Here is a 24,042-nt window from a genome sequence, read left to right as displayed (position 1 = left end):
ATGATTCTGTTTTGACTTCATTACTGGCTCATGGATAGCCCTTATCAAAGGTGGAAACACCATGCAGCATTTCCTTTTTTGGACAGAAGACTAAAATGGATTTTCTAATGACTTGAAATGAATTGGATTGACTTTATTTCTTACATCCTTCATATGCATGGAGTAAACACCTTTACGTTACGTCGCTGTCTAAATGTGCAATGTGCAATCACAGTAATTTATAATAAATAGAACAGTCAATGTAACATAGAAATACACTCAAATCAGTGTGAGTTAATTAGTCTGATGACCTGGTGGAAGAAGCTGTCCTGGAGTCTGTTGGTTCTGGCTTTTATGCTGCAGTACCATTTCCCGGATGGTAGCAGCTGGAACCGTTTGTTGTTGGGGTGACTCGGGTCCCTAACGATCCTTCGGGGCCTTTTTGCACACCTGCCTTTGTAAATGTCCTGAATCATGGGAAGTTCACATCTACAGATGCACTGGGCTGTCGCACCACTCTCTGCAGAATCCTGTGATTGAGAGAGATACAGTTCCCATACCAGGTAGTGATGCAGCCAGTCAGGATGCTCTCAATTGTGCCCCTGTAGAAAGTTCTTAGGATTTAAGGGCCCATACCAAACTACCTCAACTGGCTGAGATGAAAGAGGTGCTGTTGTGCCTTTTTCACCACACAGCTGGTATGTACAGACCACGTGATGTGATGTGGATGCCGAGGAGCTTAAAGCTATTTACCCTCTCAATCCCAGATCCATTGATGTCAATAGGGGTTAGCTCATCTCCATTCCTCCTGTAATCCACAACCAGCTCCTTTGTTTTTGCGACATTGAGGGAGAGGTTGTTTTCTTGACACCACTGTGTCAGAGAGATGACTTCTTCCCTGTAGGTCACCTCATTATTGCTTGAGATTAGGCCAATCAATGTAGTGTTGTTGGCAAATTTAATTAGCAGATTAGAGCTCTGGGTAGCAACACAGTCATGGGTATACAGGGATAAAGGAGGGGACTTAGTACAGAGCCCTGAGGGGATCCTGATTGAGAGTCAGATGGGTGGAGGTGAGGGAGACCACTCTTACCACCTGCTGGTGATCTGACAGGAAGTCCAGGATCCAGCTGCACAAGGCAGAGTCAAGGCCAAGGTCTCTTAGTTTCCTGTCGAGCCTGGATGGAATTATGATGTTGAATGCCGAACTGTAGTCTAAGAACAGCATTCTCACATAAGCATCCTTCTTCTCCAGATGTGTAAGGATGGTATGTAGAGCAGTGGCTATTGCATTGTCTGTCGATCGGTTGTGTCGGCAAATTGTAGGGGGTCCAGTTTGGGTGGAAAAAAAAAGTCTGCAATAAAAACCCTGCCCACAATCCTGTTTCATATTTCAATGAAACAAAGGAGGATATAGACAATAGACAATAGGTGCAGGAATAGGCCATTCGGCCCTTCAAGCCAGCACCGCCATTCACTGTGATCATGGCTGATCATCCACAATCAGTACCCCGTTCCCGCCTTCTCCCCATGTTCCTTGACTCCACCATCTTTAACAGCTCTATCTAACTCTTTTTTGAAAGCATCCAGAGAATTGGGCTCCACTGCCTTCTGATATGTGATTAATTGAGTCAGTACCAGCCCATAGGATAATCTCACTCCCACTATTTTTTCCTGTAACGTATTTGCCCGACATTCCCATCATCTCCCCTTAGATTCTACCACTTACTTTCACAGCAGAGACAATTCACAATGGTCGATTTAGCAACCCACATCTTTGGGATATGAGAGGAAACCCAAGTGAGCACAGTGAGAACACAAAAACTCAGTCCACTATCAGTAAAATGATCCCTTTTAAAACCAATTTTGAGTCTGCATTCACATTGTGGAGCTCAAGGCATAGCTTGTCAAACTTCTCTGGAGTGAGATTGTTCAAAATGTCTCTGACTTTCGTTAAGACTCCATCTTGTCGTTCTTTCTGATTCAAGTAGTTGACATTAGGTTGGGATAGACAGTACAGTCAGGATTGATCCTGGATCACTGGGCCTGAGAAGCAGCAGCTCTCTAGCCGACTGAGATAGTTCAGGATATTTGATTTGGTGGAATGTCTCAAGTTTCACTATTCGATAGGCCTATGTGAGCTCTTGTCACAAACACAACAGCCAGTTTGCTTGAATGCAAGGCAACACATTTATTTAAAGCCCTTGATCACATGGAGACAGTGTAAAAATCAGGATGCATTCTAGAAGGAAATATTACAGTTTATACTATACAATTATGGTACATAATTACATATTCTTATTTTCAGTCATGCTTGGTTTGGAGAAAGGTGCTGCTTAAAAATTTACAGGCCCTTGGATCTGCATGTTGACTGCACCATAGTCCACCAGGTACATCGGCCATTGCTGAGGGGAGAGGAAGAAATAAAAACATTATTATACATTATGGGTAGATCACTGATCTCAGAGTAAGCTGTAGATATGAATTAATTTGACACAAGAGACCACAGATGCTGGAATCTGGAGCAACAAACCACCTGCTGGAAGAACTCAGCATATTGAAACCCCACATCAGTACTGAGAGGGGAGAGGTGAGATGGCGAAAAAGGATTCCAAGGTGATTGGTGGACTGGGGGGGGGGGGGTGAGGTGACAGGGACATGGTGCCAGGTAGGGGAGGTGAGTGAGGATGGAGTTGGGAGGCGGGCAGGTGAATGATGGATGGTGGCAGATAAACAAATAAAGGAATAAAGAACACATGGAGCCAGGTGGGGGAGTGGAGTGTAAAGAAAGGGTTGCTGGAAGAGGATAATCAGGTACACAAAGTGCTACCGGTGCTTCACTTAAAGTTTATTTAAAATGGTTCTGAAATTCATAAATTTTCAGTTGAACAACATGTAAAGTGGATTCAGTACTGAGAGTTGTAGCATACAGTTCAAGTCTGAGTTTAAATCTGAACCTCCTGTACAACAGAGGTAGTAAGAACCAAAGGAGTAAAGTGCTACTGCAGTAAAAATCTGAGACTTGAGATTAATTGGGGGACGGCTTTGTCAAGCATCTCCGCACTATCCAGAAAAAGTGGAATTTTCTGGTGGCCAACCACTTTAGTTCCTATTGCCATTCCCATTCTGATATATCAATCCATGGCCTCCTCTTCTGCCACGATGTGGCCACTCTCAGAGTGAAGGAGCAGAACCTCATATTCCATCTAGGTAGCCTCCAACCCGATGACATGAACATTGATTTCCCCTTCCAGCAATTTGTTTCAGCTCCCCCTTCCTCTTCTTCTCATCCCCATTCTGGCCTCTTATCTCTTCTCCTCACCCACCCCAGCAACCCTTCATTCCCCTCCTCCTTCCCTTTCTCCTATGGTCCACCTTCCTCTCCCATCAGATTCCTTCTTTTCCAGCCCTTTACTTTTCTCACACATCTGGCTTCACCTTCTAGCTTGTCCCACATCCCCTCCTCCATCTTTCTGCAGAGGGAGTTCAGGGAGGTAGGTGCTAAGTTAAAGGGCAGGATCTCCAGGGTTGTGATGTCAGGATTACTGACCGTGCCACATGCTAGTGAGGCCAGAACTAGGAAGATTATATAGTTTAAGGTAAGGAGTTGGTGTAGGAGGGAGAGCATAAGATTTTTGTATCATTGGGCTCTCTTCAAGCATGGTGAGACCTGTACAGAAGGGACGGTTTGTACCTGAACTGGAGGGGAACTAATATCCTAGCGGGAAGGTTTGCTGGTACTGCATGGGGGTGTTAAAACTAGAGTTGCAGGGGGATGGGAACCAGAGTGCCAGAACAGTTGGTGGAGAAGTTTGGAGGCAGGTGTTGGTAAGACTTCAGACAAAGTCAGGAATCAAAAGGTTGAGCATGTTGCGTATATTTCAATGCAAGTAGTATCGTAGGAAAGGCGGATAACAGTGCTGAAAATGAGGGAACACACACAAAAAGTGCTGGTGAACGCAGCAGGCCAGGCAGCATCTATAGGAAGAGGTACAGTCGACGTTTTGGGCCGAGATGAGGGAGCTGGTTTACAAACAGAGGCAATATGTAGCAAGTATAGGGCAAAATTGCGGTCAACAGGACGAGTTACTGCGTAAAAGGTGGACAAATTCAAAAAGGGTGCATACAGAACTGAAGATATTGTATCTGAATGCATGCAGTACATGTAATAAGGTAGATGAACTTGCAGCACGGTTGCAAATTGGCAGGTATGATGTTGTAGGCATATCAGTGAATCATGGCAGAAAGATTAAAGCTGGGAGCTTAATATCCAAGGTTTCACATTGTATCGAAAGGATAGGCAGGAAGGCAGAGGGGGAGGTGTTGCTTTGTTGGTAAAAATGAAATTAAATTATTAGAAAGAGGTGACATAAGGTCAGAAGGTGTTGAATCATTGTGGACAGAGCTAAGGAACTGCAAGGGTAAAAAGACTCTGGTGGGATTTGTATACAGACCCCCAAACAGTGGTACAGAAGTAACCTACAAAATAACAATGGGAGATAGAAAATGCATGCCAAAAGGGCAATGTTATAGTCATGGCCACTTCTACATGCAGGTAGATTGAGAAAATCAGGTTGGTGCTGGATTACCGGGGTTGGGGGGGGGGATTTCTAGAGTACCTGTGAGATGGCTTTTCAGAGCAGCTTGTGGTTCAGCCCACTGGGTTGTGGATCAGCTATTCTGGATTGGGTGTTGTGTAATGAACCAGAATTGATCAGAGAGCTTAAGCTCTAAGAACCCTTAGGGGAGAGTGATCATAATATGATTATGTGCCGAAGGGCCTGTAATGTGTTGTAAATTTCTATGTTCTAAGTTCTATGATTTAATTCACCCAGAAATTTGAGAAGGAGAAGCTAAAGTCAGATGTATCAGTACTATAGAGGAGCAAAGGGAATTACAGAGGCTTGAGAGAGGAGTTGGCCAGAATTGATTGTAAAAGAACACTGGCAGGGATGATAGTAGAGCAGCAATGACTGGAATTTCGGGAAGTACTTCGGAAAGCATAAGATATTTTCATCCCAAAGAGGAAGAAGTATTCTAAGGGAAAGATGACCGTGGCTAACAAGAGAAGTCAAAGCTACCATAAAAGCCAAAGAGAGGGCACATAATAAAGAAAAAAATAGTAGGAAGTTAGAGGATTGGCAAGCTTTTAAAAACCAACAGAAGGGAAATAAAAAAAAAGTCATTAAGAAGCTCAAGATGGAACATGAAAGTAAACTAGCCAACAATATTAAAGAGGATACCGAAAGTTTCTTTGGATATCAAAAGTGTAAAAGAGAGGTGAGAGTGGTTATTGGACCACTGGAAAATGATGCTGGAGAAGTAGTAATGGGGAAATAAAATGGCAGAAAGATGGAATAAGTATTTTGCACCAGTCTTCACTGTGGAAGGTACTAGCAGTATGATGGAAGTACCAGGTGTCAGGGGGCATGAAGTGTGTGAAGTTACTATAACTAGAGGGAAGATTCTTGGGAAAACTTGAAAGGTCTGAAGGTAGATAAGACACCTGGACCAGATGGTGTATACCCCAGAGTTCTGAAAGAGGTGGCTGAAGAGATCGTGGAGGCATTAGCAAAGATCTTTTAAAAATCACTAGATTCTGGAGTAGTTCCAGAAGACTAGAAAATTGCAAATGTCACTCCACTCTTCAAGAAGGGAGAGAGGCAGAAGAATGGAAACTATAGGCCAGTTAGTCTGACCTCAGTGGTTGGGACGATGTTAGAGTCAATTATTACGGATGAGGTTTCTGGGTACTTGGAGGCACATGATGAAATAGGCAGCAGTCAGCATGATTTCCTCAAGGGAAAATCTTGCCTGACAAATCTGTTGGAATTCTTTGAAGTAGTAACAGGCAGGATAGAAAAGGAGAATCAGTTGATGTTGTGTACTTGGACTTTCAGAAGGCCTTTGACAAGGTGCCACACATGAGGCTGCTTAACAAGCTATGAGCCCATGGTATTACAAGAAAGAATCTAGCATGGATAAAGCAGTAGCTGATTGGCAGGAGGCAAGGAGTGGGAATAAAGGGAGCCTTTTCTGACTGGTTGCCAGTGACTAATGGTGTTCCACAGGGGTCTGTGTTGGGACCGATTCTTTTTATGTTAGATGTCAATGATTTGGACGATGCAATTGATGGCTTTGTTGCTAAGTTTGCAGATGATATGAAGATAGCAGGAGACGCAGGTAGTTTTGAGGAAGTAGAGAGTCTACAGAAGGACTTGGACAGATTAGGAGAATGGGAAATGAAAAGCCAAGTGGAATCCAGTGTTGGGAAGTGTACAGTCATACACTTTGGTAGAAGAAATAAAAGGGTTGACTATTTTCTGAATGGAGAGGAAATACAAAAAATCCAAAGGGACTTGAGAGTCCTTGTACAGGATTCTCTAAAGGTTAATTTGCAGGTTGAGTCGGTGGTGAGGAAGGCAAATACAATGTTAGTATTCATTTCAAGAGGACTAGAATATAAACGTAAGGATCTAATGTTGAAACTTTATAAAGCACTGGTGAGGCCTCACCTGGAGTATTGTGAGCAGGTTTGGGCCCTTATCTTAGAAAGGATGTGCTGAAACTGGAGAGGGTTCAAAGGAGGTTCACAAAAATGATTTCAGGATTGAATGGCTTGTGAATGTTTGATGGCTCTGGGCCTGTACTCATTAGAATTCAGGAGAATGAGGGGTGGCCTCATTGAAACCTATCGAATGGTGAAAGACCTGATAGGTGGATGTGGAGAAGATGTTTCCTATGGTGGGAGAGTCTAAGACCAGAGATACAGCCTCAGAATAGAACTGAGATGAGGAGGAATTTCTTTAGCCAGAGAGCGGTGAATCTGTGGAATCCTTTGCCACAGGCAGCTGTGAAGACCAAGTCTTTATGTATACTTAAGGCAGTTTAATAGATTCTTGATTGGTCAGGGCTTGAAGGGATACGGGAGAAGGCAGGAGACTGGGCCTGAGGAAAATTGGATCAGCCATGATGAAATGTTGGAACAGACTCAATGGGCCAAATGGCCTAATTCTGCTCCTATATCTCATAGTCTTTTTCAGTCTGGCATCTTTTCCCTTCCTTTCCAGTTCTGATGAAAAGTCTCAGTTTGAAAAGCCAACTATTTCTTTATTTCCATGGATGCTGTCTGACCTGCTGTGTTCCTCCAGCATTTTGCATGTTGCTCTAAATTTTCAGCAACTGCAGAATTTCATGTGAAGTTTTTTTTTGTTTTTTAAATGTCTAGTTTATGTCCAGTTTGACAAATTACTCATATGTTGTAATGAAAAGTAAACAACTTAACACAGTGGCAGTTAACAGTTGTAACTAATTAACTGAGTAAGTGATAATTACTCACTGGAAAGGCAAAATCAATTGTGGAAATAAGGGTCAATACACAAAATTCAAGTCATACTCTGTTGGAATTTTAAGTGAGCTAGGAGAAATTTAGTGGAATAGAAGATTTAGTGATCAGTATCAGGAAGCTTAGGTTTGTCTTTGCATCCTTTCGATATATTACATAATTTGCTTATTGTTTCCACACCCAAAACACAGTTCAATCTGCAGGCATGACCTTGACCTTGTTTATTTATTTAGAGATACAGTGTGGAACAAGCCCTTCCAACCCAATGAGCCACATCTCTTTAATTCTGCTGAGGGAGTGTGTGAGAACAATGCCAATAGGAGTATACCAAACCCAACTCTAATATGAAGCAATCTAGCTTATTGTATGCAAAACCATATTAATACTGGCAATGGTTATCAGAAGTATAAGATTGTAATCAAGTAAGCTGACAATTGTTTAAATACACTGCTGGTAAAGTAGTTTGCACACACAGTTGACATAAGTGCCACCTGAAACAAACCACATAATTAGCTCTGGTAGGATATTAGTAGGGAAATGTTGAGCTTCGTATCTGCCTGGGACACTTGGCCAAGTGCAAAGGATACAAGCTAGGAGAGGTCACCAGCTTGGGCAACAGGAATGCACCTCCAGGAACATTAAAACTCAACAGCCAGGCACATGGTAAGGGAATGACTGTTATGTATAAAATGAATATGTGAAATGTACGATCTGACTGAGAACAGTAGGGAAGAGGTGAGTGCAAATGGACGAATATTTGGGAGATGGTGAAAATAGAGGCAGCTGGGCTGAGGGCCAGAGATTCAACCACTCACAGTGATGCATGGAAGAGTGAGATGGCACAGATTGGTACCTGCCCCCTCAGGCTTGTTCCATCATGGACATGACTCTCAATCATCTGTGAGTGATTATCAGAGTGCCAGTTGGAGTGAGGCTCTCATTTGACCTCCCTTGTGTGCCCACATTACTATCTGTTTCACCTTGGGTCTCAAGCCACTGCAACAAAGCCTAACTTACATATAAGGAACATACTGACTAGGCACGTTACAGGCCTCAGGAGGTTGAATGCAACAATTTTGGATAACCAGCTTTCTAATTAGCGTCACTTCTGATTGACGGTCATCCAACTGTGATGTTAACCGTTTTCAGAGAGACAGCATAACTAAGACCGCACTGAACATCAACAACCCATTTACACTAATCCTACTATTTGTTCTCAGCACACATTGATTAGCTCCCCCAGATTCTAACAGTCACCTACACATTAGTGGCAATTTAAAGTAACCAAGAAACCTATCAGCGGATACATCTTTAGGATGCAGGAGGAAACTCACCTATTCACGAGGAGAATGGTGCAACCTTGACACAGACAGCACCCGAGGTCAGAATTGAACCTGGCTCTCAGATGCTGAGAGTCAGAATCAGGTTTAACATCATCAACATACATTGGGAAATTTGTTGCTTTTTATAGTCTTTCTCTCTCTCTCATATTGAAAATAGTTAAATAAGTAGTGCAAAAATAGAACTAAAAAAGTAGTGAGGTTATGTTCGTGGGTTCAATGTCCATTTGGAGTCAGATGGCAGAGGGGAAGAAGCTATTTCAGAATCATTGAGTGTGTGCCTTCAGGCTTCTGTACCTCCTTCCTGATGGTAGCAATGAGAACAAGGCTTGACCTGGGTGATGAGGTTCTTAATCATGGAATGGCAGTCCTTAATGATGTCAGCAGTTGTACTAGCTATGCTGCTGTACGGTCTTTTTTAATATTCTTTCTAAAAATAAGAGCTTGGAGCAGGAGACGTTTGTCTGCACCACTGATTCAGCATTTGCCACACCAACAGTGGATGGAGAATAGGTGGCCAGTGAACCATAGAACCATAGAAAAACTACAGCACAGAAACAGGCCTTTTGGCCCTTTTTGGCTGTGCCGAACCATTTTCTGCCTAGTTCCACTGACCTGCACACGGACCATATCCCTCCATATACCTCCCATCCATGTATCTGTCCAATTTATTCTTAAATGTTAAAAAAGAACACGCATTTACCACCTCATCTGGCAACTCATTCCATACTCCCACCACTCTCTGTGTGAAGAAGCCCCCCCCCCAATGTTCCCTTTAAACTTTTCCCCCCTCACCCTTAACCCATGTCCTCTGGTTTTTTTCGCCCCTAGCCTCAGTGGAAAAAGCCTGCTTGCATTCACTCTATCTATACCCATCATAATTTTATATACCTCTATCAAATCTCCCCTCATTCTTCTACGCTCCAGGGAATAAAGTCCTAACCTATTCAACCTTTCTCTGTAACTGAGTTTCTCAAGTCCTGGCAAAAACCTTGTAAACCTTCTCTGCACTCTTTCAACCTTACTTATATCCTTCCTGTACTCTGGTGACCAAAACTGAACACAATACTCCAGATTCGGCCTCACCAATGCCTTATACAACCTCATCATAACATTCCAGCTCTTATACTCAACACTTTGATTAATAAAGGCCAATGTACCAAAAGCTCTCTTTACAACCCTATCTACCTGTGACGCCACTTTTAGGGAATTTTATATCTGTATTCCCAGATCCCTCTGTTCTACTGCACTCCTCAGTGCCTTACCATTAACCCTGTATGTTCTACCCTGGTTTGTCCTTCCAACGTGCAATACCTCACACTTGTCTGTATTAAACTCCATCTGCCATTTTTCAGCCCATTTTTCCAGCTGGTCCAAGTCCCTCTGCAGGCTCTGAAAACCTTCTTCACTGTCTACTACACCTCCAATCTTTGTATCATCAGCAAATTTGCTGATCCAATTTACCACATTATCATCCAGATCATTGATATAGATGACAAATAACAATGGACCCAGCACTGATCCCTGTGGCACACCACTAGTCACAGGCCTCCACCCAGAGAAGCAATTCTCTACTACCATTCTTTGGCTTCTTCCATTGAGCCAATGTCTAATCCAATTTACCACCTCTCCATGTATACCTAGCGACTGAATTTTCCTAACTAACCTCCCATGCGGGACCTTGTCAAAGGCCTTACTGAAGTCCATGTAGACAATATCCACTGCCTTCCCTTCATCCACTTTCCTGGTAACCTCCTCGAAAAACTCCAATAGGTTGGTCAAACATGACCTACCACGCACAAAGCCATGTTGACTCTCCCTAATAAGTCCCTGTCTATCCAAATGCTTGTAGATTCTGTCTCTTAGTACTCCCTCCAATAACTTACCTACTACCGACGTTAAACTTACCGGCCTATAATTTCCCAGATTACTTTTCGATCCTTTTTTAAACAACGGAACAACATGAGCCACTCTCCAATCCTCTGGCACCTCACCCGTAGACAGTGACATTTTAAATATTTCTGCCAGGGCCCCTGCAATTTCAACACTAGTCTCCTTCAAGGTCCGAGGGAACACCCTGTCAGATCCCGGGGATTTATCCACTTTAATTTTCCTCAAGACAGCAAGCATCTCCTCCTTTTCAATCTGTACAGTTTCCATGATCTCACTACTTGATTCCCTTAATTCCATAGACTTCATGCCAGTTTCCTTAGTAAATACAGACACAAAAAACCTATTTAAGATCTCCCCCATTTCCTTTGGTTCTGCACATAGCTGACCACTCTGGTCTTCAAGGGGACCAATTTTATCCCTTACAATCCTTTTGCTCTTGATATACCTGTAAAAGCTCTTTGGATTATCCTTCACTTTGACTGCCAAGGCAACCTCATGTCTTCTTTTAGTCCTCCTGATTTCTTTCTTATGTATTTTCTTGCACTTCTTATACTCCTCAAGCACCTGATTTTCTCCCATTTTCCTATACATTTCATACAACTCCCTCTTCTTCTTTATCAGAGTTGCAATATTCCTGAGAACCAAGGTTCCTTATTCCTATTCACTTTGCCTTTAACCCTGACAGGCACATACAAACTCTGCACTCTCAAAATTTCTCCTTTGAAGGCTTCCCACCTACCAATCACATCTTTGCCAGAGAACAACCTGTCCCAATCCACGCTTTTTAGATCCTTTCTCATTTCTTCAAATTTGGCCTTCTTCCAGTTCAGAACCTTAACCCTAGGACCAGATCTATCCTTGTCCATGATCAAGTTGAAACTAATGGTGCTATGATCACTGGAACCAAAGTGCTCCCCTACACAGACTTCTGTCACTTGTCCTAACTCGTTTCCTAACAGGAGATCCAATATTGCATCCCCTCTAGTTGGTCCCTCTATATATTGATTTAGAAAACTTTCCTGAACACATTTTACAAACTCTAAACCATCTAGACCCCTAACAGTATGGGAGTCCCAATCAATATATGGAAAATTAAAATCCCCTATCACCACAACTTTATGTTTCCTGCAGTTGCCTGCTATCTCTCTGCAGATTTGCTCTTCCAAGTCTCGTTGACTATTGGGTGGTCTGTAATATAATCCCACTAATGTGGCCATACCTTTCCTGTTTCTCAGCTCCACCCATAAGGACTCAGTAGACAAGCCCTCTAATCTGTCCTGCCTGAGCACAGCTGTAATACTTTCTCTAATAAGCAATGCTACTCCCCCACCTTTCATTCCTCTGCCTCGATCACATCTGAAACATTGGAACCCTGGAATATTAAGCTGCCAGTCCTGCCCCTCCTGTAGCCAAGTTTCACTAATTGCTATAACGTCATAATTCCACGTGTCAATCCACGCCCTCAACTCATCCGCCTTCCCCGCAATACTCCTAGCATTGAAATATATACAGCTCAGAAGATTTATCACCTTTTTGTTTGTCAGAATTTCATAGTGTTTACTCGGAACTTCTCTCCAGAATTTCTGCTGGTTAACATTTTCTGCCAAAATACGCAACGAGTGTATTTTATCTCTGTTTCTGCTGATCTGCGCTTGTTAATTGATGAATACTTTAATCCAAATTACCTCTGGCTTAAAACTGTGGCTAGGGCAGCAAAGTAGTGTAGGAGGGCAGCACAGTGGCATGGCAGCTAGCACAACACTTTACAGTGCTAGCGATCATGGGTTAATTGTTCATGCCCCTGTTTGTAAGGAGTTTATATGTTCATCCACAACTACGTGAGTTTCCTCCAGTGCTTGGTTTCTTTCCACATTCCAAAGACATATGGGTTAGTACCGTAAGTTGTGGGCACGCTAAGTTGGTGCCAGAAGCATGGCAGTACTTGCAAGATATCTCAGCACATCTTTGGACTGTGTTGGTCCTTGACATAAATGATGCATTTCACTGTTATGTTTCAATGTATATGTGACAAAAAACTTAGAGTCAGAATCAGTTTTAATATCACTGGCATGTCGCTAGATTGTCATTTTGCAGCAGTAGTACACTGCAATACATGATAAAAATATAAATTACAATAAGAAATATATTTTAAAAAATAAATTAGTAGAGCAAAACGAGAGCCAAGAAAAGATAAAATTGAATGGGTTCGCTGTCCATTCAGAAATCTGATGGTGGAGGGGACAAAGTTGTTCCTAAAGCATTCAGAGTGTGTCTTCAGGCTCCTGAACCTCCTCTTTGCAACTTTCTGCAGCTTTTTCCAATTCTGTGCAGTCACCCCTCCATACAGAGATGCAACCAGTTACAATGCTAACCATGGTACCAATATTCTCTCCAAGACGTGCACCTGCACACATCTTTTGCTACTAGTGCACAAAGGAGCACTAGTTCTCCTGACTTCCCCTTCCTGAAGTCCACAGTCAGGTTCTTTGGTCTCACTGACATCGAGTTGTTGTTATGGCACCACTCAACCAGATGATCGATCTCACTCCTGTATGCCTCTTTGTCGCTATCTGAAATTCTGCCAACAGTCGTTGTGTCATCGCAAATCTTCCTTTTCTTTTTTCTTTAAATTTTAAAGCTAATCTCCATTGCATTCCCCTCCAACTCCAGCGAGGAGGGAAACTGGGATGACTAACCGTAAGGAATCCTCTTTCTCATCTGATTAAAAGGTGTTATCATCTAAGCAGCACCCTGGCACTCACCAAGAAGCTCTGTGGTGGTTGGGTATTCATTCCGGCACCTGTATCTATTAGCTTAGTGACAAGTACTGGGACAGTTCCACATTTAGATTCCCAGAGGGTGGGAGGAAAGAGGTGTGAGCGTGGGACCCGTCCCCATATGTCATTCATTGGCTTTACGGAGCAGAACTGGCAAGGGTGGGGCACAGCCTGTGTTCAGATTCATCATCTGTGTGTGACATGTGATGTTTGAGGATGCGTAACTGTGGTTCTCGTACATCATAACCCACTTACTAGCAGAGGAATCAAAAGTAATTGAATCATACCACTTGTAATTAAAAAAAATCATTACCACAAGGGAGACGGGATTTGACGATACACCTGCTTCCATGTTAGAAGATGATGGTATGATGTTCCCCTCTGACACTCTTCTTCTCTTTCGTTTGTGCACTGCTTCTGGTTTGGATGCTTGAAATGATAAAGCACATGATGTTACCTCTGGATGGTACGCTAGTTAGGTTTGCTGTTCAACTATACAGTAGCTAACATCATATCTTTCCCATGGGACTTGCTGACTCTGTGCACGTTATTCCCCGAGGATTTGTATCCTTTTCTCTCCCAAGGGAACAGAGTCCAGAGAAGCCAGTTAGTGTGTTGTACCTTAGATGTGACTGTCTTATGTGCAAACAAAAGCAATGGTTGTTACTGCAGTAATTATTACTGCTTGGTTTGTTATTTAATACCATGCCAGATGAGTTTGCATTCAGTTAAAGAAATCTAGAAATGGAAACCTGGCATCAGGCAAAACCCAACTGGAATGGGAAAGGAAACCTGAGAATTTTGTTCAGAATATATGCAGCCTGTGGTTTCATACTGAATGATTCTTAACTACCCACCAAGCTCATTTCTCTACTGGACAATAATACCCTTTGATAACAAAGGCCCATAATGAAAGCCAAGTCCCAGCAAATGAGGGCACTAATGAATTTCCCTATTACCTTCACTGTGCCAGGGCACCTATTGGGCACCTAAGGAAAACTATCTAAAATTCATATCCTCCAGGAGGAGACAGTGGTGATCCTTGCCCCCCCCCCACCCCCCCACCCCGCCGTGCCTACAGTAGGCACCATAAAGTGCTGGAGTGATAGCACTAATGATGTCTTCACAACATCCTCAGTCTACTGGCAGGATAAGCAATGCAATCTACCCTGTCTTTCAGGCTCCATCTGTGCTCAACCTTCTTCAATGGACAGGTCATGTTGTTCACATGCCTGGTACCCAACTTCTGAAAGAAGCACCGTGCTTTAAGCCCCACCACTACAAAACATTACCAGCTGCTAGGAGAAAACAATACAAGGACATTCTCAAAGCTGAGTCTAAAAAGTGCAACATTTCTGCCAAATTCTGGGGAATCCCTGGCCCAAAATGGAGGTGTAACATTTGACTTTGACTGGGGGGGAAACAGAAGCCCAGTGTAAATGGCATAAGGAACGCATCAGCTCCCGAACCATCCACACACTTCCTGCCTCTCCCCTGCCTGAGTCTGCAGGCCCCACACTGGACTTATCTGCTCCTTGAGAACTGAAGGGGAAAGGAGTCCTCCTTTATACTGAGAGACTGCTCATGCAGACACAAATTCTTCACATGATCTTGCCTGTTGCATCTTGACTTAAATGGAGATCTGTAATCCTGACCACCTGATTTGGTTTCGAATGAGCTTACTGAACCAATAAGGCTATCACTGGTTCTACTTGCTCACCAATGTCGACTCAGTCTTTCTGCAGGAATCATTATACAATGATCAGGATCAGGAGAGCAATCCATCAGTTAATCTGCCACCCTCAACAAGACTGAAGTTGGCGACATGTTCGGCTCTATCACATTGGAAGGGCATCTACCAATGGGTACATCATCGTCGATGCTCCCACACAACCCTTTAGTGGAATAACAAGAAAAATATAATATCTCACCTGATTTAGATGCTTCATTGCAAATTTCTGCAAAAGGCCTGTGGAAGAACAGAAATAAAAACACATCGGTTACCACTGTATAAAGCAAGTCACTACTTGTCAGTCAAATCCAACCAAACTTTGAACAGTCTCCTCCTCTTAATTACTAGGGTGAATCTTCCTGAGCCAGGCTGACTGTCCACAGTTCCCGCCGGCTTACCTGGACTGGGTGGGGAGGGTTCATTTGACCATCTGCACCTGGGAGCTGGGAAAATGTAACAAGGTCTCAGCGCAAATTCTTAAAATTATGTATTTCATTTTTATGTCTTTCAAGCTATAAAGATAAAATTAAAATTTACAAAAAATATATTAAACCGAAATAAAATTTGAAAAAAAAAAGGTTCATCTCCTTCTAGACAGAGGAAATCACAATGAAATCTATGTGGTCTTCAACCTTACCCCAAGACTGATCTATATAGGATTGGGAGGGTGGGTTTCCCAGTGTGATGCTGAAGTACTCCAACTAGATTTGGTTCCATTGCCACATCCTGTAGAGTACATCAGTGGAGTGGAGTGACAGTTGCAGTGGCATCTGTTGCTTACCCCTGGCCTCATAGTAGCTCTGCAAGTCCAGGAGCCACATGAGTGGGAATCCCTTTGGATAGTCACTGTGACTCAGCCCGGTGTTGCATTGCATCTCTCCTCAGGCACCATGTGAATTAGAGGAATCACATGAAACTGCAGGTGCTGGAATCCGGAGCAACACACAAACCGCTGGAGGAACTCAATGGGTCAGGCAGCATAGACGGAATGAAAAGGGCAGTTTAATGGTTCTAGTTCCAGGCCCTTCATCATGTCCAGTTGAAGAGTCACAATCCAAAATGTTTCCTCGCATCTCCCTCTTCAGATGCTACCTGACCCACTGAGTTCTTCCAATGTTTTGTGTTGCACCATGTAAATTATTGTCTAGATATCTTCATAATTTTCAGTAGTAGCTTCAAAATTCTGTGTTGGCATTTAAAAAAAAAAGATGAAATGGGCACTCTGCATAAAGGGGATAGAGTTTGCTTCAACACGCACCAATCCAGGAAGACTGCCCATAGCTGCTAGAGGTCAGTTTATGATATCAAACATAGGTGCTAATTTCCCCATCATAATCAAATACAGTGCACTCCAGTTAATTGGGCTATCAGGTAATTGGGACAGCCGCTTATTTGGCACAACTCTTAAAGAACAGAAATAAATAGAGAAAATAGCCTGGATTCCCTTTGTTTATTTTGGACACTATGATGTTTAATTGGGACAGGGGACTTTCCAAACAGTTTCTAACTAGCGTTGTTGCATGCATGTCGTGTAGCCATTATACAATACACCGTGCTTGGACCAAACAGTTTTTAAATAGTGTCACTTGCGTGTATTTGTGTTCAAAAAGCAGTGGTTTTTGTTACTGATAGTTAGCCAGTAATAAGCGATAAGACAATTCTGAGCAGTTTCGCTCACCACGATTTCAAGTATTCATGCTTGGAGATGTCAAAAACAGCCTTGGTGCTCTATATCTATTTTTGTGAAGCCTTGGCTGTTGGGATAAATGTTGTCCAGAATATTACAGAATTTTGCAAAGCGATTCAAAATTTGCTTTAGGATTTTTTACATCCAGTCATTTAAGTGAGGCACAAAGCCCTGAGCAATGCCCTGGATCTCATTTCTGCACTACAGTGTGTCCTCTCTACAAGTAGCTGACTCAAAGGACAGTACAAGTAACCTCTTTAAAAAGAATCTGAAATTGCAGTTTAATACCTTCATCCAATATAACACCTGAAAAGTTTATAGTTGATCACACAACGTGGTTGCAGTGTATCAAATAAAAATAAATTGTATTATTACTAAACTAGGTTGGACAAATTTATTGCTCTACTAATTGCAAGGTTCTTTCTATGCTGTGCACTACTTTGGAATCAGATTCAATATCACTAGCATATGTCGTGAAATTTGTTGTTTTGCAGTAGCAGTACAGTACAATACATAAAAACACCATAAATTACAATTACTATATGTATATATATATTTAAATTAAATTAATAGTGCAAAAACAGAGGGAAAAATAGTGAGGTCGTGTAAAAGGTTCCTTGTCCATTTAGAAATCTGGTGGTGGAGGTGAAGAAGCTGTTCCTAAAATGTTGAGTGTATGTCTTCATTCTCTCGCACCTCCTCCTTGATGGTAGCAATGAGAAGAGAGTACATCTTGGGTGTTGGGTCCCTTAGTAATGGATGCTGCCCTCTCGAGGCATCGCCTTTTGAAGAGTCCTGGATGCTGGCAAGGCTGGTGCCCATGATGGAGCTGGCTGAGCTCGCAACTTCTGCAGCATTTTCCAATCCTGTGCAGTGGCCCCTCCAAACCGGACGGTGATGCAACCAATTAGAATGTTCTCCTCAGTACATCTGTAGAAATTTGTGAGCCTTTGGTGACATAGCAAATCTCCGCAAACTCCTAATGAAATATAGACGCTGTTGTGCCTTCTTCGTAATTGCATCAATACGTTGGACCCAGGATAGGCCTTCAGAGATATTGATGCACAGGAACTTGAAACTGCTCACCCTTTCCACTGCTGATCCCACCTTGAGGACTGGTGTGTGTTTGCTCAACTTTCCTTTTCTGAGGTCCACAATCAATTTCTATTTCTAATTTCTTGTGATCCTACATTATGTCATTTTAACACTATCTACCCTCCTGTTTTAAAGACTTATTTATTTTACTTATTACCTTGATCGTTAAGTCACTGGCACAAGCGGTCTATCATAAACAAAAAAAAAAAAAATTCTGAGGGAACAACACGTTTGGAAAAAAACTGCTGTCTAGTGTAACCAGAAACACTCAGAGTAGGCCAAATACCCTTATAAGAAACATGTGTGGGAAAAAAAATTGTATTGCTGTTTAATGACAAAGTGCTGGGCAAATCAAACACTGATGGAGGGTACTATTAGCATCATCATGACTCCACTGGCTTTTTGAAAGAGCTCTTTCCATAGTCTCACTCTTTTGCCTCACATCTACAGTTCTGTAATTTATTCCCTTCCAAAACTATACACGATTACCTTTACAGCTGCTATCACTAGCTTTTGAGATGGTGCTTGACAAATCAAAGTTACCTAACTGGGAAAAGTCCCATCTTTGCCTTTATTTTCCTAAATATTGTAAATTGCATCATTTAACATCTTCTCTCTATTAGTGGAGTAAGAAAAGTCTTTGCGTTATTGACAATGAACCACATTAAAATGATTACCGCAAGCTTGTGTTCAAAGTTAGGCTTTAATCCACTCCAACTTTTCCATTTCTTGCTCTTAAGAAAGCAGCTATTTGAATCAGACACTGTAATTATTATATAATTCAGATTATTAAGGGCAACTATATGTGGGACTGAATCTCAACAAGATGATATAATCTAAAAGAAACATTAGATATTCATTTTCTGAGGATCTTCACATTTCTAGTCAAATCACAATGAATTAACTACAGTGGATTCTAGTAAATTGGGACACATAGGGACCAGTACATTTTGGTCCAATTAAGTAGCTACTCCAATAAGTTGAAGTTTCATGGATGTAGTTAAAATATAAAAAGACTAACTGGGTAACAAAATATAATACAGAACAAATTAGAACGCTACCGATCGTACTACAAAAAGTACTATAAAATTGTGTATTAGTTCCTAGTAGTTCCTAATAGTTATCGACGGAGGAATTCATCCAGTGTACTCAATGAACAAAATCAGTGCAGAAACCTAGGGCAGATAATGGATTGCCTTCATACAGTGCTACTGACAATTGCCTCCTCCAAATCTTCATTTTCATTGTAACCTTCAAGATGATTGTTGGTACCCTCAAATTCTTCATAGTTCCAAACTTGTTGAAGTAGTAAAATCATTTCATTTCACTCCCAGCCATCTCTGGCATTCCCAAGCCTGGATGCTTGAAACCTTACCACTTATTTCTTGCCAACAATCAGTGACTAAAATTACTGCTTTTTGAACACAAACACACACAACTGACACTATTTAAAAACTTCTCACTCTAAATGTGGTGTAGTGTCTAATAGCCACACAAGTGCACATGATTGACACTAGTTAGAATATGTTTGGCAACTGTCTCCTGACCCAATTAACTGGCAGAGTGTTCCAAATAAATGAATCCTGACAATTTTCTCAATTTGTTTTTGTTTTTTAAGAGTTGTACCAAATGAGCAGCTGTCCCAATTAAATGATAGTCTAATTAATTAGAATCCACTGTATTATTTTATACAGCTCAGAGCAAAACCTACAATTTATGTTTGGGGAGATGTTAGCAGTCATTGAGCCTTTGTTTCCACAGTCAAAATCTACTAATGAACAGTCAAATTCCACATCAGTGACTCAGTTCAAATCTACTTCCACATGGGTTGAAGAAATGGACTGATAGGAGTAGATGGTTCACACTTACTGTAATTGACTTTTAATAATCATCCTAATTCGATCTCTGACTTTCAGGATTTTCTCTAGCCTGTTAAGATCGTAGGTAGTTGGGTTCCTGAAGGCGACATCATCTGGTAGTCCTGTTACTTCAATGGCCTCTGGATTATCTCGGATCAACTTGTACGGCACCAAAACCGGTCGATTCAGTCCAAGAGCTTCTCCTGTAAGGTAAAATACCATGGATAGAAATCACAAAGTGCTTTAGAGACTCTATTTGGTCAGACTTGAGATTGTTTTCTCTGCAGCATCAGAGGCTGAGGGGTGTCTTGGTGAAGTATATAAGTTTACAAGCGTCATAGATAGGGAAGATAGTTTCTTTTTTCCAGTGCAGATTTGTCAAATACAAGAGGGCATAGCTTTAAGGTGAGAAGGGCAAAGTCTAAGGATCTGTGAGGCAAGTTTTTTTTGATTACACAGTGATGGAACCAGATATGATAGTGATGGTCAAGAGGCATTTAGATAGACACAAGAACATGCAGGGAATGGAGGGATATGGATCAGGCACTGGCAAATGGAATTGATTTAATTTGGCATCATTATGGCTGAAGGGATTGTTACTGTGCTGAACTGTTTTATATTTTATATTATATTTAAAGCTTGCATGGTTCAAACTGCTTGATCGCTCGGTAAAGCTTCCCATTCCTGTTATTCCTAGCTGTCCAGAGGCCTGTCTGGTTGATAAGATCAGGAGGCAGGTACTAATAGAATTCTGATACCCTCATTAATCTTGAAAGTTCCATTTGACCACCTAACATTCACATGTTTTTTTGTGGGGGTGGGGGTGGGGGGAGAAACAGGTGTTGTGTCTTTTAGTGCATTCTTAAGTCAGAATACTGGTAATCAGAGTTCAGCTCCAAGCCAAATGTGTGCCTCCAATGGTAACATTGCTACGTTTCTGATTCACAGAATGAAAAGGGAAATTATTATGACCGTTTACTGATTTGGCGCAAATTACAAGAAAGCATAATTTAAAAGAAAATTTATTACTTTTGAACATCATGAAATTATAGATATTGGAATGGACACAATGGCCACTTTATTAGGTACACTTGTACATCTGAACGTTTACATTCAATCAGCCAATCATACGTTAACAACTCAATGTATAAAAGCACACAGACATGGTCAAGAGGTTCAGTTGTTATTCAGACCAAATAGCAGATTGGAGAAGAAATGTGATCTAAGTGACTTTGATCATGGAATGATTATTGGTGCCACATGGGGTAGTTTGAGTACCTCAGAAACTGCTGATCTCCTGGGATTTTCACACACAACAGTCTCTAAACTTCACAGAGAATGGTGTGGAAAACAGAACAAAAAACATCCAGTGAATGGCAGCTCTGTGAGTGAAACTCCTTGTTAATGAGGAATGTGAGAGGAGAATGGCCAGACTGGGTCAAGCTGACAGGAAGGTGTCAGTAACTCAAATAACCAGGTGTTACAACAGTGGTGTGCAGAAGAGCGTCTCTGAATGAACAATACGTCGAATTTTGAAGTGGATGGGCTACAACAGCAAAAGATCACAAACATAACACTCATAGTCATTAGGTACCAGGAGGTACCTAATAAAGTAGCCCCTGAGTATAAACCTGAAAGCAAGATTGAGCAAAGTTTGAAGATAAACATACCATATTTTTCATTGAATAATTCCTTTACTTGTTCCCTGAGGATTACTTTTTCTCCAAGTCGGTTTGCCTCTTCATCCTCTAATTTATAAAAGTTGACAAAAATATTACAATAATTAAGTACAATGGCAGAATCAACAGAATTAAATGGTGTAGCCTATGAAATGGCAGTAGTTCTAACCTTTAACAACCCCAGTGTTCCTCACCAATCATCACATGTTGTGCTTTGCATTACAGTTAACTCTTCATGGTATTTACACACTGCCAACAACATATGGTATCATACATCAACAGCTACTCGGTGGTGACACTACATATTTCCATTTAAGCCTATCACAAGGTTTGCAGTTATAAATCCTCGAGTATATGGTGACAGGGCATGGCCAATGGGTAAAACATAATACTCCAGTTAAAAAAAAGAAAATTGAACACCCAGATCTTCAACTTTTAATGTTTGCAGTGTCACAACTGAGCCCAGGTCTGATTTATATATGTAAACCCATCACAAAAGTTGTGTGGTTCAGTTCCCAAGGAATGTGTTGTAACACTGAGTAATGTTTAATTGAACATGATGTCAGGCAAACTGTGAACATTTGGCTCAAAGGAACAATTTGAAAACCTCTGATTTTGAGCAAAGCAACCTTGGGGGTCAAGTTGACAGTTCCCTGGAAATGGCAACAGAGTCAGATAGACTGATGACAAAGACATATGGCACATTACTCTTTACAGGCATTAAAGTAAAAGTTACGATGTTGTGTTGCATCTTTGCAACACTGGTTAGGCTGACCTTCGAATATTGTATGCAGTTCTGATTGCCACACTATAGGAAAGATGAACTTGAGCTGCAGAAAGTGCAGAGGAAGACCGTGGACTAGCTGATTTCAAAGATCAAAGTAAATTTATTATCAAAGTACGAACAAGAGAAATCCAAGCAACACACACAAAATGCTGGCGGAAATCAGCAGGCCAGGTAGCAACTATGCTAAAGCGTGCAGTCGACATTTCAGACTGAGACCCTTCTGATGTCAGGCAAACTGCCTGTCGAAGGGTCTCGGCCCAAAATGTTGACTGTACTTTTTCAATAGATGCTGCCTGGCCTGCTGAGTTCCTCCAGCATTTTGTGCATGTTGCTTATTATCAAAGTACATATATGTCACCATATACAACCCTGGGATTAATTTTCTTGCGGGCATAATCAATAAATCCATAAAATAATAACGGTAACATAATCGATGATAGACCAGACCAACCAGTGTGAAAAAGACAACAAACTACACAAATACGAAAAGGAATTAAATAAATAAGCAATAAATATCGAGGTGAAGAGTCTTTGAAAGTGAGTCCATTGGTTGTGGGAACATTTCAATGATGGGGCAAGCAATGTTGAGTGTAGTTATCCACTTTGAATGAACTGTTCCTGAACCCAGTGGTATGAGTCCTGAGGCTTTTCTATCTTCTTCCTGATGGCAGCAATGAGAAGAGAGCATAATTCAGGTGGTGGGGGCCCTTGATGCTGGATGCTGCTTTCCTGCTACAGCATTTCATGTAGATGTGCTCAATGGTGGAGAGGGCTTTACCCATGAACTGGGCTGTATCCACCATATTTTGTAGGATTTTCTGTTCAATTGGTGTTTCCCATAACAGGCTGTGATGCAGCCCAGCCAGTCAATATACACGCCACTACACAACTATAAAAGTTTGTCAAAGCTTTAGATGTCAGCTGAATCTTCGCAAACTCTTAGGGAAGTAGAGGCACTACCGTGCTTTCTTTGCAACTACATTTATGTGGTGACACAAGACAGATCTCTGAATTAATAACATCTAGGAACTTAATGTAACTGAGCCTCTCTACCTCTGATCCTCTGATGAGGACTGGCTCATGGACCTCTGGTTTCTTCTCATGAAGTCAAAATCAGCTCCTTGGTCTGGTTGAAATTGAGTAACAGGTTGTTGTTAAGGCACCACTTAGCCATATTTTCAATCTCCCTCCTATAGGTTGATGTATCATCGGGTTTGGTTTGGCCTACAACAGGGTGTTGTCAACAAACTTGAATATGGCTTTAGAGCTGTGCTTAGCCATACAGTCATAAATGCAAAGCAGAGGAGGGGGCTAATCACACAGCCTTGTGTTACACCTGTTCAGATGGAGATCGCGGAGATGTTGTTGCCAATCTGAACTGACTGGTGTCTGCCAGTGAAGAAATCAAGGATCCAATTGTACAAGGAGATTATTGATTAGTTTTGAGGTATTGAATGCTGAGCTATAGTTGATAAAGAACATCCTGATGTATACGTCTTTGCACTCCAGATGTTCCAGGGTTGAGTGAAGAGCCAGTGAGACGCATCTGCTGTTGACCTTTTGCTCAGGTAGGCAAATTGGAGCTGATCTACCTCCCTTCTCAGGCAGGAGTTGATATGTTCCATCACCAAGCTCTCAAAACACTTCATCACTGTAGATGTAAATGCTATTGGACAATCAGCACTGAAGCAGGTCAGCACATTCTTCTTGGGTACTGGTATAATTGAAGCCCGCTTGTAGCAGGTGGACACCTCATACTGCAGAAGTGAGAGGTTAAAAATCTCACTGAACACTCCAGCCAGTTGATTAGCACTTACGAGCATAAGATATAGGAGGAGAATAAGGCCATTTGGCCTATCGAGTCTGCCC

The 24,042-nt window shown here is 41.8% G+C and overlaps 1 protein-coding gene across 6 annotated transcripts in view; it reads right to left on the bottom strand.

The window, feature by feature from the left end:
• Nucleotides 1-2,167: 2,167 nt before the first annotated feature.
• Nucleotides 2,168-24,042, bottom strand: part of gtf2ird1 (GTF2I repeat domain containing 1) — a 197,670-nt gene continuing 175,795 nt past the window's right edge. For all 6 annotated transcript variants that reach the window (XM_072243217.1, XM_072243218.1, XM_072243216.1 and 3 more), the window contains 5 exons: nucleotides 21,378-21,455; nucleotides 19,718-19,910; nucleotides 15,266-15,303; nucleotides 13,648-13,763; nucleotides 2,168-2,384 (listed from right to left, as the gene is read on the bottom strand). In XM_072243217.1, coding sequence (XP_072099318.1) covers nucleotides 2,316-2,384; nucleotides 13,648-13,763; nucleotides 15,266-15,303; nucleotides 19,718-19,910; nucleotides 21,378-21,455 — 494 coding nt within the window. In that variant the 3' untranslated portion in view covers nucleotides 2,168-2,315. The remainder of the gene's footprint in view (nucleotides 2,385-13,647; nucleotides 13,764-15,265; nucleotides 15,304-19,717; nucleotides 19,911-21,377; nucleotides 21,456-24,042) is intronic.

The sequence above is a fragment of the Mobula birostris genome, chromosome 25 (genome assembly GCF_030028105.1).
Source record: "Mobula birostris isolate sMobBir1 chromosome 25, sMobBir1.hap1, whole genome shotgun sequence".
NCBI lineage: Eukaryota > Metazoa > Chordata > Chondrichthyes > Myliobatiformes > Myliobatidae > Mobula > Mobula birostris.
This window is presented reverse-complemented; position numbering and strand designations above follow the sequence as displayed.